Source organism: Naumovozyma dairenensis, chromosome 3 (genome assembly GCF_000227115.2).
Source record: "Naumovozyma dairenensis CBS 421 chromosome 3, complete genome".
Lineage (NCBI taxonomy): Eukaryota > Fungi > Ascomycota > Saccharomycetes > Saccharomycetales > Saccharomycetaceae > Naumovozyma > Naumovozyma dairenensis.
The window spans coordinates 976,077-991,801 of record NC_016481.1 but is presented as its reverse complement, the minus strand read 5'-3'; the positions used below and the strand labels follow the sequence as shown (position 1 = coordinate 991,801).

General features: G+C 34.3%; 10 protein-coding genes across 10 annotated transcripts; 6 read left to right on the top strand and 4 right to left on the bottom strand.

The window, feature by feature from the left end:
- Positions 1-36: 36 nt before the first annotated feature.
- On the top strand, positions 37-327 carry TIM11 (F1F0 ATP synthase subunit e; the record flags this gene model as incomplete). Its single annotated transcript, XM_003669292.1, has 1 exon — positions 37-327. The coding sequence occupies one exon, from the start codon at positions 37-39 to the stop codon at positions 325-327; it is 291 nt and encodes a 96-aa protein (XP_003669340.1).
- Positions 328-597: 270 nt separating this feature from the next.
- MRPL35 (mitochondrial 54S ribosomal protein mL38) lies at positions 598-1,710 on the bottom strand (the record flags this gene model as incomplete). The annotated part of the gene is made up of 1 exon (XM_003669291.1): positions 598-1,710. The coding sequence occupies one exon, from the start codon at positions 1,708-1,710 to the stop codon at positions 598-600; it is 1,113 nt and encodes a 370-aa protein (XP_003669339.1).
- A 614-nt stretch (positions 1,711-2,324) lies between these two features.
- NDAI0C04350 (uncharacterized protein) lies at positions 2,325-3,278 on the top strand (the record flags this gene model as incomplete). The annotated part of the gene is made up of 1 exon (XM_003669290.1): positions 2,325-3,278. One exon carries the CDS (start codon positions 2,325-2,327, stop codon positions 3,276-3,278), a length of 954 nt encoding a protein of 317 aa, XP_003669338.1.
- Positions 3,279-3,397: 119 nt separating this feature from the next.
- On the bottom strand, positions 3,398-4,576 carry ASP1 (asparaginase ASP1; the record flags this gene model as incomplete). Its single annotated transcript, XM_003669289.1, has 1 exon — positions 3,398-4,576. One exon carries the CDS (start codon positions 4,574-4,576, stop codon positions 3,398-3,400), a length of 1,179 nt encoding a protein of 392 aa, XP_003669337.1.
- A 649-nt stretch (positions 4,577-5,225) lies between these two features.
- On the top strand, positions 5,226-5,444 carry DAD4 (Dad4p; the record flags this gene model as incomplete). Its single annotated transcript, XM_003669288.1, has 1 exon — positions 5,226-5,444. The coding sequence occupies one exon, from the start codon at positions 5,226-5,228 to the stop codon at positions 5,442-5,444; it is 219 nt and encodes a 72-aa protein (XP_003669336.1).
- A 323-nt stretch (positions 5,445-5,767) lies between these two features.
- SWA2 (auxilin-like protein SWA2) lies at positions 5,768-7,888 on the top strand (the record flags this gene model as incomplete). The annotated part of the gene is made up of 1 exon (XM_003669287.1): positions 5,768-7,888. The coding sequence occupies one exon, from the start codon at positions 5,768-5,770 to the stop codon at positions 7,886-7,888; it is 2,121 nt and encodes a 706-aa protein (XP_003669335.1).
- Positions 7,889-8,442: 554 nt separating this feature from the next.
- YFT2 (Yft2p) lies at positions 8,443-9,222 on the top strand (the record flags this gene model as incomplete). Its single annotated transcript, XM_003669286.1, has 1 exon — positions 8,443-9,222. The coding sequence occupies one exon, from the start codon at positions 8,443-8,445 to the stop codon at positions 9,220-9,222; it is 780 nt and encodes a 259-aa protein (XP_003669334.1).
- Positions 9,223-9,972: 750 nt separating this feature from the next.
- On the bottom strand, positions 9,973-10,695 carry NDAI0C04300 (cyclin family protein; the record flags this gene model as incomplete). The annotated part of the gene is made up of 1 exon (XM_003669285.1): positions 9,973-10,695. The coding sequence occupies one exon, from the start codon at positions 10,693-10,695 to the stop codon at positions 9,973-9,975; it is 723 nt and encodes a 240-aa protein (XP_003669333.1).
- Positions 10,696-11,773: 1,078 nt separating this feature from the next.
- On the bottom strand, positions 11,774-13,168 carry OMS1 (putative RNA methyltransferase; the record flags this gene model as incomplete). Its single annotated transcript, XM_003669284.1, has 1 exon — positions 11,774-13,168. The coding sequence occupies one exon, from the start codon at positions 13,166-13,168 to the stop codon at positions 11,774-11,776; it is 1,395 nt and encodes a 464-aa protein (XP_003669332.1).
- A 1,185-nt stretch (positions 13,169-14,353) lies between these two features.
- Positions 14,354-15,310, top strand: IPK1 (inositol pentakisphosphate 2-kinase; the record flags this gene model as incomplete). The annotated part of the gene is made up of 1 exon (XM_003669283.1): positions 14,354-15,310. One exon carries the CDS (start codon positions 14,354-14,356, stop codon positions 15,308-15,310), a length of 957 nt encoding a protein of 318 aa, XP_003669331.1.
- Positions 15,311-15,725: the final 415 nt, after the last annotated feature.

Below are 15,725 nucleotides of genomic sequence, written 5' to 3'. Positions count from 1 at the left end.
CAATCAATTGGCTTGAAGCAAACCCGTTAAAATATAATGTCAACTTTAAATGTTTTGAGATACTCAGCTCTGGGATTGGGTCTTTGGTGTGGATTTAGAAATGATTTGTCTTTAAAGAATGTTGCTGCTGAACGTGAACAACAAAAGAAATATGATGAAGAAGTTAAGTTAATCAATGAAGCCAAGCAAGAATATGCCAAATTGCGTCCAATCGAGAAGAAACCAGAGACAGTTTCTCTCGAGAATGTTCAATTAGATGATCCAAAATTAGATTTTGCAGAACTGATATTGAATGCGGTCGATTCTATGAAAGACACTACGTCGTAATAGTTTTAGTAAATGCTACTTTTCATAGAGCTGCAGGTCCTACACTATATTAGCAACAATATCGGGAAAGGTGTTTATATATTTGTTCATATTCATTCATACCTCCGTGTCAATATTATGATTATTCTTTTATATATTATTACTCTTACGGTCATGTTTAGGCTGCAAAGTGAAAGGTGAATATTTACAAGTGTTCACATACGAATACTACACACACACATATATATATATATAGCTTGCCAATGGATTACAAATATATATGTGCATTAATCAAATTGTACGAGTTCTAGTGAAAACTCTACCGGTTGGTAAACCATACAGTTCTCTAATATTTTTCACATTGGAATCCCATTCACTTCTCCATACATGTGCACCCACTGGATCCAATTTATTTTCTTCAACAAAATCCCTAATGTTGAAACGATCTCTTCCAGGTATACTGGGTAATTCAGTAAATTCATTTTCTTGTCTAAAGACCCAAACAGCAAAACGTTGTTTACCTACGTTCTTCTCGGGTACAGGTGGTAAATATGACATTAAGATATTTTCTTTCCCCTTTAACTTCCTTAAATCAACGATATTATCATTATAAGAAATTTGAATATTCATTAATCCATAACATAATGAAGTTTTGAAAGTATCATTCTCCAAATCTGGTTCATCAGGGTTCACAATCAATATAGTATATTTTTGATTTTCAATATCTAATGAATCATATTCCTGTAATTTGAAGATTGGTTCGAATGAAGTCACGTTAGAAGACAAGCTTTCACCAGGTTCAATCCATTTATTAACAGAAGTAGAGATAGGGAATTTTATATTGACTTCCATTCTTGGAACTAAAGTAGGCATAGTATCTGGGATAACTTGTAAAGTTTCTAGTCTTTGCATTAATAACATTTGACTGTATGATTCCCAATGTTTTTTCCCTAGTTCTCTATATACAGGTAATTCATAATTAATAAATTTAGGATTATTTTCTAATTTATTATGGAATTGGAAATTGTATTGAACTTCTGGATTATTGATATCAGTTAAAATTTCATATTTTTCCTTTCCTTCAGGAGATAATTCAGTATCTTGTAATGATTTTTCGTAGTAAATTTTCGCTTTTTCCTGTAAATATAAATAACTTGTTTGGAAGGCATCATCAATGAATTCAGGTGATTTATATTTAAGTCTTGAGAATTTTCTTTTCAAAGATGGTGGTCCATTCAACGTGATATTATCTTTATTATCACCTCCTTCCAATATATATTTTCTTATCCTTTCTGATGGAATTCTTAATGATTCAGATCTTTTACTGAAATCAGACCAAATGCCAGCATTTTGTCGTAATGGTTTTGCTAAATGGAACGTTCGACGTGGGGTTAGTAAAGTCATTTTTCTCCAAGGATAAACGTGGGGTGTATATAAACTATAGAGACACCTTCCTTATCCGATCTAATACCTTGTGTAGCATCCTCATTGAAAGGGAGCAAGCAACCTTTAGAAAAATCGTATATATATGTATATATATATATATATGTTCGAGTATTTATCAAGTAACAGATTTTGATTTTATCCGTGTCAGAGACAACAAATCGCGTCACACATTTGCGATGTTAGAGTTAATTTAACAAAGATGATTATAACGAACGGATGTCAATACTACAAAAGGTATTTATCCATGGAAACTAGATGATATTTTTTCCTTTTTTTCAGTTGAATCGACACCTTTTGTATGAGATATTCTGGTATTATGACGGTTTATGACTCGTGCTTGGCTTACTTGTGGGTTATAACATTACCTTTAGTTTTTTTTGCTATGTATCATAATATGATATATCACCAAATTGCAATACAAATGAAATTTACACACTTATATGAACATTATACTATAAAAAAGTACCAAGGGTGTTGAATCAGACTTTGGAAAAATTATATAGATCTCTCTAATATATAGGTAACATTGTATATCCCTTTGATCGAACAGAGATCCTCAGGGAAAAACCAGAATGTCACACGTATTAAAAAGGTCAATATCCTCGAATGCAATAAACAATCTAAAGAGAAGACCCTCATTACCCACGATTCATAGGACTCTTTCACAAACAAGTAATTTTAGTACGGGTTCCACCATTGCAGTGACACCCTCTTATCAAGTTCAAAATGAATCATTCAATGAATTCATGTATTTCCTTTCAGGTGAAGATTATTACAATAAGGTGAATTCATTATGGGATAATCTACCTAAGGAGACAAAGGACGTATTTATAGCTAGGGTATTGATTAAGAAGGAAAATAACCATAGGAAGGAATTAAATTATAATGATATTAAGGAATTGTTTCAAGGTCAAGGGACACCAACGAAGGGGTCATTTCTTCATTATAGGAAGAAGATTGGACCTTATATTCGACAAGAGGCACCTGGATTGAAAGAACAAACTATTTCCAAAATTATTGGACAGTTATATAATAATGAATTGACTGGAGTGGATAGAGAGATTTTGAAAAGGGAAGCTGAAGAGATTTATGAAAGGGAGATGAAGCAAAGGTTAGAGGTTGCTAGGGATTACATTGATGATTCTACGAAAATGTTTGATAAGGACCCATATATTGAAGAGATTAGACATTGGAAGGAGAAGAAAGAATTGGCTAATAAAGTTAAAGAGTTGAATAGTTTGATGGAAAGATTGGAATCTTATTCTCAAAGTGGGAATGCTACTCCCATGAATGCTACGACGAGTAAAGAAATGTGTCAAAAGGAAGGAGATATCGTAAAGACGACCACGAAGACGAAGACGAAGACGAAGACGAAAACGAAACCAGAGGAAGAAAATTCAAAACAAGAGAAAAGAGAAAAGGTATCATTTGCAACAGCTATTTCTAATCAATCGAGGAAGTTAGTTAGAAAATTCAAAAGGAAGAAGCGTCCAAGTAAGCTAGATCTGTATAGAAAACCTGAATGAATGAAGGAAGAAGAAAAAAAGGTCATGCTTTATTAATGTATAAAAATTGCAAAAATAGGAATAGTCTATATATCTATATATTATAGTTGTTATTTCTTTTCTATACTCCTTTTGGTGGTTCAACCACCATAAACCCCACCAAAGACATGTCTAATTTCCTCCACACCATAATTCCCAGCTAGACATAATTGTAAAAGGATTCTACTCTTTTCTGGGTTCAAATAACCAGACGCTATGATATTTCCATTCGATCCATTACTATCCTTTGGTAAATTTGCTACTGGAATCATCCCATCCATTGATCTTTTCGAGTAAATGATTGGTTTATTCAAAGTCAAACACATTTCGTTCATGGAGACAGGTAATGATCCGGCACCCATTGTTGCAAAGACTATCCCTTCATATTCCTCAGCTAATAAAGTCAATATTTTGGGAGTAATAGCTTGATGACCATAAATAATACAAACCATTGGTAATTTAAAGCTCCCAGAGGATAGATCATTAAGTTTTAATTTGAATTTATGACATCCCTGTGGTTTGACAGGTGGATAATAATAATGAATTTCATTATTTACGAAATTCCCTAAATATCCTTGTCTAACGTTGAATGAATCCAAACTATTTGCGTTAGTCTTTGTAATGTAATAACCTGCTGATATTTGATCATTCAATGATACTAGGACACTTCTACCTCTTGATTTTGGGTTTGACGCTATGCATATTGCTTGGTATAGATTCATTGGACCGTCTGCTGAGACACTAGTTGATGGTCTCATGGACCCAACGAACACAATGGGGACGTCGCCAGCGTCTATTGTACTTTCTATAAAGAATGCAGTTTCTGAGAGAGTGTCCGTTCCGTGGGTGATCACTATACCGTCGAAACCTTGTAGTGCTTCTGATACGGCCTTGTATATTTTGAGTAAGAGATGTTCGGTCATGTCTTTGGAATCGACGTTGCATAGTTGTTCGTATTCAATTTCACAAATCTGGGAGATATCTGGGATAGAATCTAACATGTCTTGGATGGTTAAGTCTACGTGATAGCCTGCTGTTTGGGATGAATCGGAACCCTTTGAGGCGATGGTTCCACCTGTACCTACGATTTTGATTCTTGGGAGACGGATACGTTTGGTAGGTTTCACAAGATTGGGGAGGATTGGAGCTGACGAGAGAGTTTCTAATTCAGAATCGAATTCAGGGATGGTCATGTTGTTTGTGTTTTTGCTTTGTACAGTGAATTGTGAATTCTCAACGTCTTCACATATGGTATGTATTTCTACAGAACCATTGGGCATTTTTGTATTTTTGTACTTTTTTCAGTTGTTGGCGTTGTATTTTTAAGGAAAACCAAAAAAGGTAAACTGTCTTCGACTCGAATTATATATATTTTCGGGTTGTCTCTTGACGGTGTCCAGGTTCTTTGACAGGCCTGTTCGAGAGTCTGTATATATAAATAAAATTCGGCGATGCCTTTATATTTCTTTTCTTCATGTATACGCAAATTTGAAATAATTTTTAATAGCAACGATACATGTTACTTAATCATAACACTGTACAGAAGGGCGAGTTTCGTCAGGGCGCGCGTTGGGGCGGCACGGCGGTACCGCTGCGGTCCTTGGCAGTAACGTCACGGGACCGGAGGCGAAGAAGTATGTAATGTAAATGTATTATGTCTAAATGTACGTTACCCTACGTTGCCTTACGTTACGTTACGTTAGAGACTGTCAAATCGAGTACGTAAGGTCCCCGGGTTACCCCGTTTTGGCTGAAAATGTGCACGTGCCCAGAAAGCAGCTGTAAGTGGAACTACAATGGCAAAGCATGTTGCAGCTGCAGTTGCACTTACAGTTGGCACTGGACTGGTGGCTCTAAATGAAGCTAAGGGTTACTATTCTGTAGTGGCTACGTATCATCAATATTATCCTACAGGCGTGAACACGAGCAATGGAGAACCCATACGAACAAGTACAGAGCAACATCCTGTCAAGAATCATACGCAATGTCGAGCGTTTGAACCAAAGTGTCAACACTTTGAATCAAGAACTAGAAATAATAAACAAGAAACATAAAAACTTAGAGATCATGGGTCAGATATCAGAAAATTATCATAACGGGATGCAATTCAATTTAGAGGCTACCGGTAATAAGAAGCCACCTATATAAAATACTATACTATTAAATATTACATATTCATATATATATATATATATATATATAACCTAAAACAGGAGCATTGAAAAATTAAAGACATACAATTTTCAAGATTTACATTTGTTGTAAATGCTTTACTCGCGCTTACCGAATTTAAAGGATATATATATATATAAATCTTTGATTAGCTGTCAAGTTCGTAGAACATAACGATAGGTATGTCTAAACTAACAAACTCAAATTTTTATTGTACTATAAAATAGAACTTAGTGAACCGAAGCATCTCATTAACAGCGACTACATATATATATATATTTACTTATATATAGCCCGATATGTCTGATCCATTTGCTTCACTTCTGACCTCTTTCAAAAATGGTCAAAATACAACTAATAATAATACTACCACTGATACTGATACTAAGAAATTATCCGCTACGACGCCGTCACAGTCCTCAATACAATTCAATTTGAATAAAGCATCCACTCCATCATTAGATACATTTGCTCTCGCTCCACTAATACCTTCATCTAGGGATGCTTCCAAATCTAACTCAAGAGTGACATCACCGCCATTAATTGAAGATGACTTCTCAGATTTATTCAATTCAAATGAACAAAAAAATATAACATCTCCTCCTGCTCCAAAAAAAGATGATATCGATTCTGCATTCGATATATTTACCAGTACACCTCCCCTTGAACAGCAACAACAACAACACGGACTAGTTACAGAACATGAAAAAGATTATGAAGAAGAAATAATAGTAGATGAAGTTAAAGATATGGAAGTGGCAAGGTTAATGTCATTGGGACTATCCATAGATCAAGCAAATAAATATTACGATAAAGGTATACTATATGAAGATATAATACGGAAACAAAGAGAAAAGAAATTGAAACAACAATCACCTCGAAATAAAAATAATGCACAAGATAAGAATAATACGCAAAAATATAGTGATCTCTTTGATAATACGTATGCCAATAAAAGATTCAATGAATCTCAAAATAATACGGGGAACCTTTTCTCAATGGCTACTGATATCTTATATAAGGGGAAAGAATTAGTGGATCAATTAACCGCTTATCCAGAAGAAAATAATAGATTGTATAAATATAGAGAACCAATTGATAATGAAGAAAACCCATTCCTTCAAGAAGGATCACGTTCACCTGCATCTGCTCGTTCACCTTCACTTTCCGGTTCACACGTAGCGTCAGCATCAGCCAAACCTAGCTCTAAACCTTCTTATGTTGAACGAAACAGCCTAAAATATGAAGACAATAACACTACATTGATTGATGATTTTGACTATAAATTGACAATTAATTCGAAGGAACCTTCTATGGCAAAGAATATCCCTCCATCAATCACACCAGACACAACAGAAACGAACAATAATAATGCTCTATTAGACTTTGACGGTTTGTCAACAGTAACGGCACCCGGTTCCTCAAACATATCTGTAAATAAAAAGAATACATCATCTTCATCCGCAACATCACCATCGCCATCCCCAGCATCTATAACAATAGCTACCGTTCCAATATCACATATTGAATTATCAGGCCATATAGAATTCAAAACAAGGGGTTCAGAACTATTTAAAAATGGTGATTACGTATCTGCATTACAAGAATATGAAAAATCATTGAATACCTTACCACAATATCATCCTCTTCGTATCATTTCATATTCTAACATAATTGCCACACAATTAAAAATTGGTGAATATTCAAAATCAATTGAAGATTGTAAAATTGCATTATCATTATTCCCCAAAGGCAAGGTTACATCTGCATGGAATCAAATCATACCCGATAGTACTCCACAAAGATCATTCAAAGATATTTGGTCGAAATTAATAATGAGACAAGCTGAATCTTATGAACATTTAGAAAATTATAAATTAGCATTAGATTCTTATCAAAAATTAATTGAAAATGGTTTCACTAATAGTAAGATAATGGACGGTAAAAGAAGATGTCAAAAAATATTAAATCCACCTCCACCACCACAAACTTCCAAAAGCCCTACACCAACTCCAGTGTCTATCCTCAAACATAAAGAGAAAGATACCACAACAGCGTCCGTCCAAAGACTTCAAGATGAAAACGCTAAGTCTAGAGAAATTGAAAATCAAAAAGTCGCATTATACGATAAAGTGGAATCTAAAATCAATGCATGGAAATTAGATAAAGACACAGATATTCGTCATTTATTATCAAATTTATCCACTGTATTAACATGGTGTGATTGGCCGTCCATCTCACAGGCTGATCTTGTAATGCCTAAAAAGGTAAAGATTACTTATTTGAAAGCAATAACGAAGACTCATCCTGATAAGATTCCTGAATCGTTGGATTTGGAAAATAAGATGATCGCAGAGAATGTGTTTAGTATTTTGAGTTTGGCTTGGGATAAGTTTAAATTGGACAACAACATGAATTGAACGATAAAGGTATACATACGTGCAACAAGCGTTTTTTTAAAACTTCTAATTGTATAGATCCTAAAAAAATATAATACTTTTCATATAGACATCATTACATACTTACAGACATATATTTCAAAATCAGTAGAATATTCTACCATTCTGATACAACATATATTGTAGTTTTTTTCATACATGTGCGTCACTAGACTATATAAGAAGGTATAGGTATAACTTAAATTTCCATCTGTTTAAATGTAGATAACCAGATTGCTTACAGGTCAATACCTTAGTCAGCTTGCAATATGATAACAAAGATTAAAACTTGAATACTTTAGTATTTAATGCTACCATCATAATAACTCATCGATGGCGGCTACGTAAAGTTAAACGTTTGCGTTTACGGAAAATTTTGTGTTTACAGAAAGTTCGCCCTTTGGACTTTTAGAAAATAAATACAGATATTGAAAAATTATAATACTTTACACAAAACATCTTATGTACCCTTAAGTTAGAGCACCTCCACGAACTCTCCATTACACATTTGATTAAGGAAGAAGTATTGTAAAGTTATGAAAATCCTCCCGATTCCGTGGCCGCAAATATGTTACATATACCCAACTATTCTTTTCATTGGTGTCCTAATTAATTCATTACTACCGAACGAAACATTACAATCTCACAAATCAAACTACTACGTCTTGAATTCGAAAAACATATTCAATCAGGTAATGGCATACAATGGTAACAAAGTATGGTCTATCTTATTTATCTTACTATCCGTGATACAAATTCGATTGCAATCTACAAATATAAATTTATTACCACGTCATGTAGATTCAGCCGCATCGAAAAGGCGACATGTTAATTCATTAATTAAGCAATACGTGATAAAATTTGTTTTAAAGAATGTGTTATTAGCTTTCTTGTTCCTAATAATTGATTCATTATTCATTCTTACTGGGGGAGAATGTAATCTAATTGAAGATATATGGTCTGCAGAGCATTGTAAGGCTAAAGGTGGGAGATGGGAAGGGGGGTTTGATATAAGTGGTCATTTCTGCTTTTTGATTAATATTAGCTTGATTCTTTGGTCTGAGCTTTCCCTTTTGAATAAAGTTCTAGAGGATAGAGAGGAAACTTTTACTAAGATTGATAAATGGATGGAAGGTGTCATTGTGATCATATTGGGTTGTCTTTATTTGTGGATGGGTATACTTTTTGTGACTGCTGTTTATTATCATACTCTTTTGGAAAAGATATTAGGATGTATCTTGGGATTTGTTTGTCCCATCGTCATGTATTATTTTATACCCAATAATGTTAAATTAAAACAAACTCTTTACAAATAAGATCGTGTATGAAGAAGATTTTTACATATTCTTTACTCTGTTATAGTTATGCAAGTAACTATAAGATAAAAGTTGTTTGAACAATTTCTAGTAGACTGTGGGGTACCATAACTATTCTGTGATTAAAAATCGTTCAATGATTACCCTAAGTGTTTGATACTAACGCTTATAAATATATTTTAACACATAACTAACACAGTGCTGAAGCTATTATTGTAGTGAATGGGATTATTGGCCTTCGTTCTGGCAGCCCTGCAAAAGAAAAAATTATTTGAATCATTAGAATTAATTCCATAAGTTCCGACACTACGGAATATCTAACATATCCCTATTTAAATACGATGGAAGCAAAATATTTTTGTGATATCTCCTCAGAATAATAACAAGCAGATATTTATAGAGTTGATGAGACCTAAATTCGTATTAACTAAATGAACTATGGTTTGGAGCCAACGAATTCATCGTCGATAACATAACTTCTGATTCGAAAGAGTTCTCGCAGTAGTTGACTCTGTAGAATACAATAGTAACCGATAGACTGATATAAACTATCATCTTCCAGCCTACACCATATATCGAGAGATAGATCAGGGAATATTTCTACGATCGATGGTGCTGCTCCAGATCATCACGTATTTGTAAATAGAAAGCGTAGTTTTTCTTAAATTGTGTACTATTATATCATATCACATACATAACGTTACATAGTTTTTCCTATTTAAAAAATTAAGTTTAAATCCTCGTTTGGGTTTAACAGTGTAATCTTTTCATAGAAACAATGTCATCAGCGACGCATACTTCAGCAGATCTTTTCTTATTCAATAAATTAGCGGTTTGAGGTAACTGAAAGAGACATTTTCTTTGCCAACTACCGAATTGCAAATCATCAACGAACAAATTGTAATCCAATTTGCCCAAACACCATCTTTCAATGGTGGAAAGTGCCTTCTTATTCAATCCACTAATGAGGGACCATGATTCCATTGAAAATGTAGAATCATTCAAATATTTATGAGCTATGATTATGCATGTTAGGAATGATCTTTTAGCGCAGAATGCAAATTCTGGGATTGTAGAGACTGGACACGTTGATAATGATGTGTATAATTTTTGGAAATAATACGTTGCTAGGAGGAGTATGTTTCTTTTACTTTTCGATCTTTTCGTAATTTCGTTGATGAATGATTTTAATGATTGTACATCGTTGTTTATTCTCGTTGTGGAGTATTTCTTTGCTGTTTCTGAGAGGAATGATGCGATTTTGTTGGTAAATAGCGTTAATGGGATTGATTCTAATGTTTTTTGATCTAATTTGGATGAATATGATGTAGGTGATGATGGGGGAGTGGATGTTTGTTGTGAATGAATATTATTACTACTTGTTTTTGTTTGGGTAGATTTACAGGACCGTGGAGTAGGAAAGATAAGCTTTGAGTATGATGTAACTGAGTATTTTGGAGTAACTTGTTGCATCTTTGAACTGTAGCTTGGAATTTATCTTAATAATGATATGATATGGTATGCAGAATGCTGGTTATTTAAAATGATGTGCAGTTGTTATTTTTTGTTTTTTGTATATTTTTTTAAGTAATGTATTATTGTCGTTTGATCACAGTTAATATTGTATTATCAAAGATAACGACTTTTTTATTAACTATAAAATATTATTGCTCCTCAAAAAGGGACTCGCTCAAATGTAGAAGACGCCAACCATTTTTGTATTGGCAGATGGGAGTTCACAATAGTACGGTAATATAGTTTCTTTCACAAATAATAGTAATAATACAAATAGTTCTTTCTCGAGATGTGAAAGGGTCTAATATGCAGATGGGGGAAAAGGGAAGTTTTTTGAACAAAATCCAGTTAGGTAATAGCTTGTTTTCTGGAAGTGGTTTCGAAGCAAACACAAAATGGTGAGAACCCCACTTGTTGATGTATCTTACGATATTTTTTGTATAGCAGATAGATTTAATTTTATTGAGAAAAATTAGATATCGTCTCTGGAAAAAGATGCTTTGTTTAAGTAATCCATGAAGATTGATAAAGGGAAACTTTCTCGAAGCCTCGAGGCGTCGGAATTTGTCCCACATTTCTACGCCATGACACATATCTTGCTTGTGCGGTTATTTCTCTGCTGTGAAGGAACCTAAACTTGATGAGTCAAGAAAGAAAAAAGAAAGAAAAATGATTTTCCGCGGTTTCTTTCCCGTTTTGCTCCGACAGATTTCTTCTTCCGTGGAATTTTCCCTCTATGTGTGTCAGCGTCAGAGTGTCGGGTGTGAGTCAGTCGACTCTTCTTTAGTTCAAAGAGAAATTGAAAGGAGTCTTTAAAGCGTCACAATGACTACAGTACTCTCTATTCAAAAGAAGTTGTAACAAATAACGGGTGAATAATTATTATTATGACACACTGAATGATTTCTAGCGTCTGCAAATGTAATAGTTACTTGCCGTTGACAAAAAACGTCAGAATATTTACAAGAATTATATGCTATCTACCTTACATACATATTAAATTTGCATGGAAAAAAACAGACTAATAATCGGGATGTTAGTTTTTATCATTTACAGGTACAGAAGTAGAAGCAGCTTCAATTTTGTTCTTGACCGCTGAAGAGAAATATTTCTCAAGAAATCCAATCTCTTCCTTCTTCTTAGAGTCACCCTTGTGCTTAGCAACGATACACCATGTAGTACCCAAATGTGATCTTTTCTCTTCCACAATTTCTAGCTCAGAATCATCTAATATTTCACCAAGATCCAAATTCCATCTACAACCCCAGGTCTTTAACCTTTTTTCAGATCTCTTGTCCAGTATCTTATTAATAAAATCATATTCTCCTCTTCCATGTTCTAATAATATGACCCTACCACCTGGTTTTAATAACTTGGAAAAGTTATTCAATGCCTTCACTGGATCTTCATGAGAACATAATCCAAACGTTTCAATAATTGTATCATATTTTACTTTCACATCTGGTTGTTCCGGTTGTATGTCGTTCACTTTTTTGATATCATCGTCAATCATCTTTTGCCCCGCTAGATTCAATAGATTCTCAGCTTTTCCTACAACAAAGGCAACTTTTTTATACCAAGGAAATCTTTTTTTAAATTTTTCAACAGTGATTTCCATCATTTTCTCAGATGAGTCCAAGAAGGTTATTGAACTAATCTTTTCAGGGTTTATATACTTGATGTTCCTACCAGTCCCACTGGAGACTTCTAAAACATCTCCATGACAATGTTTCATTAACCATTTCCGTCTCTTACCCATACCAATCATCCTTTCTTCAAATGATATACTTTTATCATATTCTTCAGCTTTATGTTCATAAAATTCAGTAGTATCACGAGCTGGTAGAATCATTTCATTTAATTTATTTTCATCATTATTATCCAACACAATCCCATCCAAATTACTCACATTTTCTTCCTCTTGTAGCCTTCTATATTCTTTCAATTTCAAAACATCTCTTGTCCTTAATTTCCCATTCAACTCTTTAATCCGTAACAACTCAAACTCGTTACATCCACCTTCTTCATCACGTTTCTTAATCAACCGTTCTAATTCCTTCTCTTTGGAATACATTTTTTTCATATATTGAACACCATTAACCAAAAAGATAATATATAAAACGATCAAATATTTAGTCAATTTCTTAGAAAATGAATCTGATCTAACAAAGGCACCCCACCTAACAATCCTATATGGTGATTTCAACATTTCCTCATATTTCTCCCTCGCAATCTCCTCTTTAGTGGTGGGTTTCTTCGTGTTATTCCTTCTGTTAATGGATGCATCGTATCGCGAAGACAGTGTGCTTTTATATCGGCATCTGTTTTGACTGAGATATGGGATCCTCGACGATATGATAAGAGAAGATCTTTGACTATTGATGCCATTCAAATAGTGTAGTTTGGTGATGGATGAGGAAAATGAACGCATACTTGATCGCTCACGCCAGTATGTACGTATTGGAATTGCCCTTTTGTGTTTACTTTTGCATTGCTATGCTTCCTTAATTCTTCTTATTAGTGCTACTTCTGTTCTCCGCGGATCTTACTTTGTTGAGACAGATAAGAAGACTCTTAGGCGTAGAAAGTTTCGAGTTATGTTTTAGACTCTAAGCGACAGAAAAGTGGAAGTATTGAGCATGAAACGGATCAGTTGAATAGAGAGTTATAGCCTAATACGCATAAGCAAGGAAGTTTCAGAGAAGCTATATATGATGCACAGTATTGATGGGAACACATCATCGAATAGATAGAAATATCTGATGGTGTGCAACGGATTACTGTGTTCCAACTTAAACACAAAATACAATTTCAAGCGGTCGAGATATAGATTAGAGAAATAACACTATTCGAGAAACATATAAAAGGGAGGACAGTTTATAAATTTTATATACTATTTTGTTTCCGTTCTATTATTATTTATATAGTTCACATAGAAAACAACAAGCTTTTACAAGTAAAATAACTGCATACTCAGCTATCTTCTACTAATATACTATGTCTTCTGATAGTAATAACACTGACGCTAATACTCAAAACGCCGTCACCGACGCTTCTTTGAGTTCATTTCAAAACACTTTTCATGATAAAGCTCTTAATAGTTTGGGCCACTACCTACGAACGTAAGAATCAGACGAAATGAAGACATTTCTAGCTAAGTAAAACGATACAATAATGTATTGTTTTGTTACATACTCCTCCTTCTATATAAGAAATCAAATAGAAAAGGTAGATATATATTGTCCAGTATTTGTACTCGTGAAAAGATGGTTTCCAACATGTGAAATTCTCTCTTTATAAAACACGTCTCCGATTAATATATCTGTGTTGGAATAAAAAGTTGCTTGGGCAAGATAATTACCTGTATAACTAGGTAGAGCTATTTTCATATTCTTCGTATTGATTCCTGATACTGACATGAGGTTTTATGTTGTGGGCAGTTCTGTCACTCACTTTAGGCGATGTGCAGGTACTTTAGAGACATCTTCAAAACGTCGCGTGTAGATAAATTATATGCGAGATGGATACGTAGATTATTTAAGATTAGTTCAAGATGATTCGACAAAAGTTCCCAAGGCTCATACAATTGTATTGCTTGTGATAGCATGTATTAGCGATGGAAATAATAGGGAAGGGCAATGCTAATATCCTAATCCGGTTCCCCAATGAGAACGACGATAAGAACGATGAATATCTCTATAGATTTTGTATAAGACCATTTCAATCATTAGAATCGTATAATTCATATACCATGACGAATCACGAATTTATCAAGAGGGAATTGGTTCCATTGTTGGGCGAAGAGTATGTTTGTTCCTTGGAATTAGTCTCTCTTCCCATTTGTGATGATTTGAAAAGAATTTTAGGACCATATTGTAAATCATTTATTACTAAAAATATGATACCTGCAAGTGATTCTATTATGGGGTTGAAGGTTTTAAATTTGAAGCCAAGTCGACTTTCTATGGATATATTGCAGGAAGATCATCAACTGAAAGTTTATGTTGATGCTACTGGCGACAAGATAGTATTAGAAGTTAAGCCTAAATGGTTGTACAACCCCGATACCCTGGGGTTCTGCCGAAATTGTGTTCATAACAGTTTTAAGAAAAGAGAGAATATTAAATATTGTATGGCAAGCATGGTTAAAGCTCGAACTCATCATCAAGTCAACATTATGGATTTATTTCATGAGAATACGGTGAAATGTTTACCTGAGATATTCATTGATGATTTGAATAACTATTTTCAAAATGATGATAATGTACTTAAAAGATTATATTATTTGCAGAGGAATTTGAGTGATAAGACGGTATCTATTGAAAAAATAAATAGTGATGATGATGTGACAACTGGATTAATGATTTTAATGATATTGAGAGATGTAACGGTTTTCATTTCATGGGATAAACAAGATGGTGACACTGACGGCAATCATATATCTAGTCACATCATTGATTTAGATTTAAAACCGAGATCCAAATGGAAACATTGGCAGGAAACTGAGCGTTTATTATCGAAACAGTCCAATAATAATAATAATAATAATTGTATTTTACATAGCAACGTGTAGGAATATGTCTATATGAAGTGGATTTCCCATTGGCTTCCCCTTGGTTTCCCCCAACCACAGGTTCCTCTCGCGGCCCGATACCCTTCGGGGGTGGGGGGTGCGTCAAACAAGCTACCAAACCTGACCGAGTGTAGCAGGTGTTGGACCAGTTTTTGGACCATCCAGAACCAATGTTGACTTGAGCGAGAAAAAGGGGTAACCCGGAGAGCATATATTTTACCCTTGTCTCTAATCGTTTACACTCTCAGTAAACCTTACACGCACTCCCTCCACCCACGTGCCACCAAATTGCGACGCGGCCTGGGGAAGCCAAAAACCCAGACAATGCACCATAATACTGTGTGGCGCGCCGCTAAATAATGCTGACAGACATTTAATCACCCAGTACGGTGGCCGTATTGGAGGTGTCTGGGGT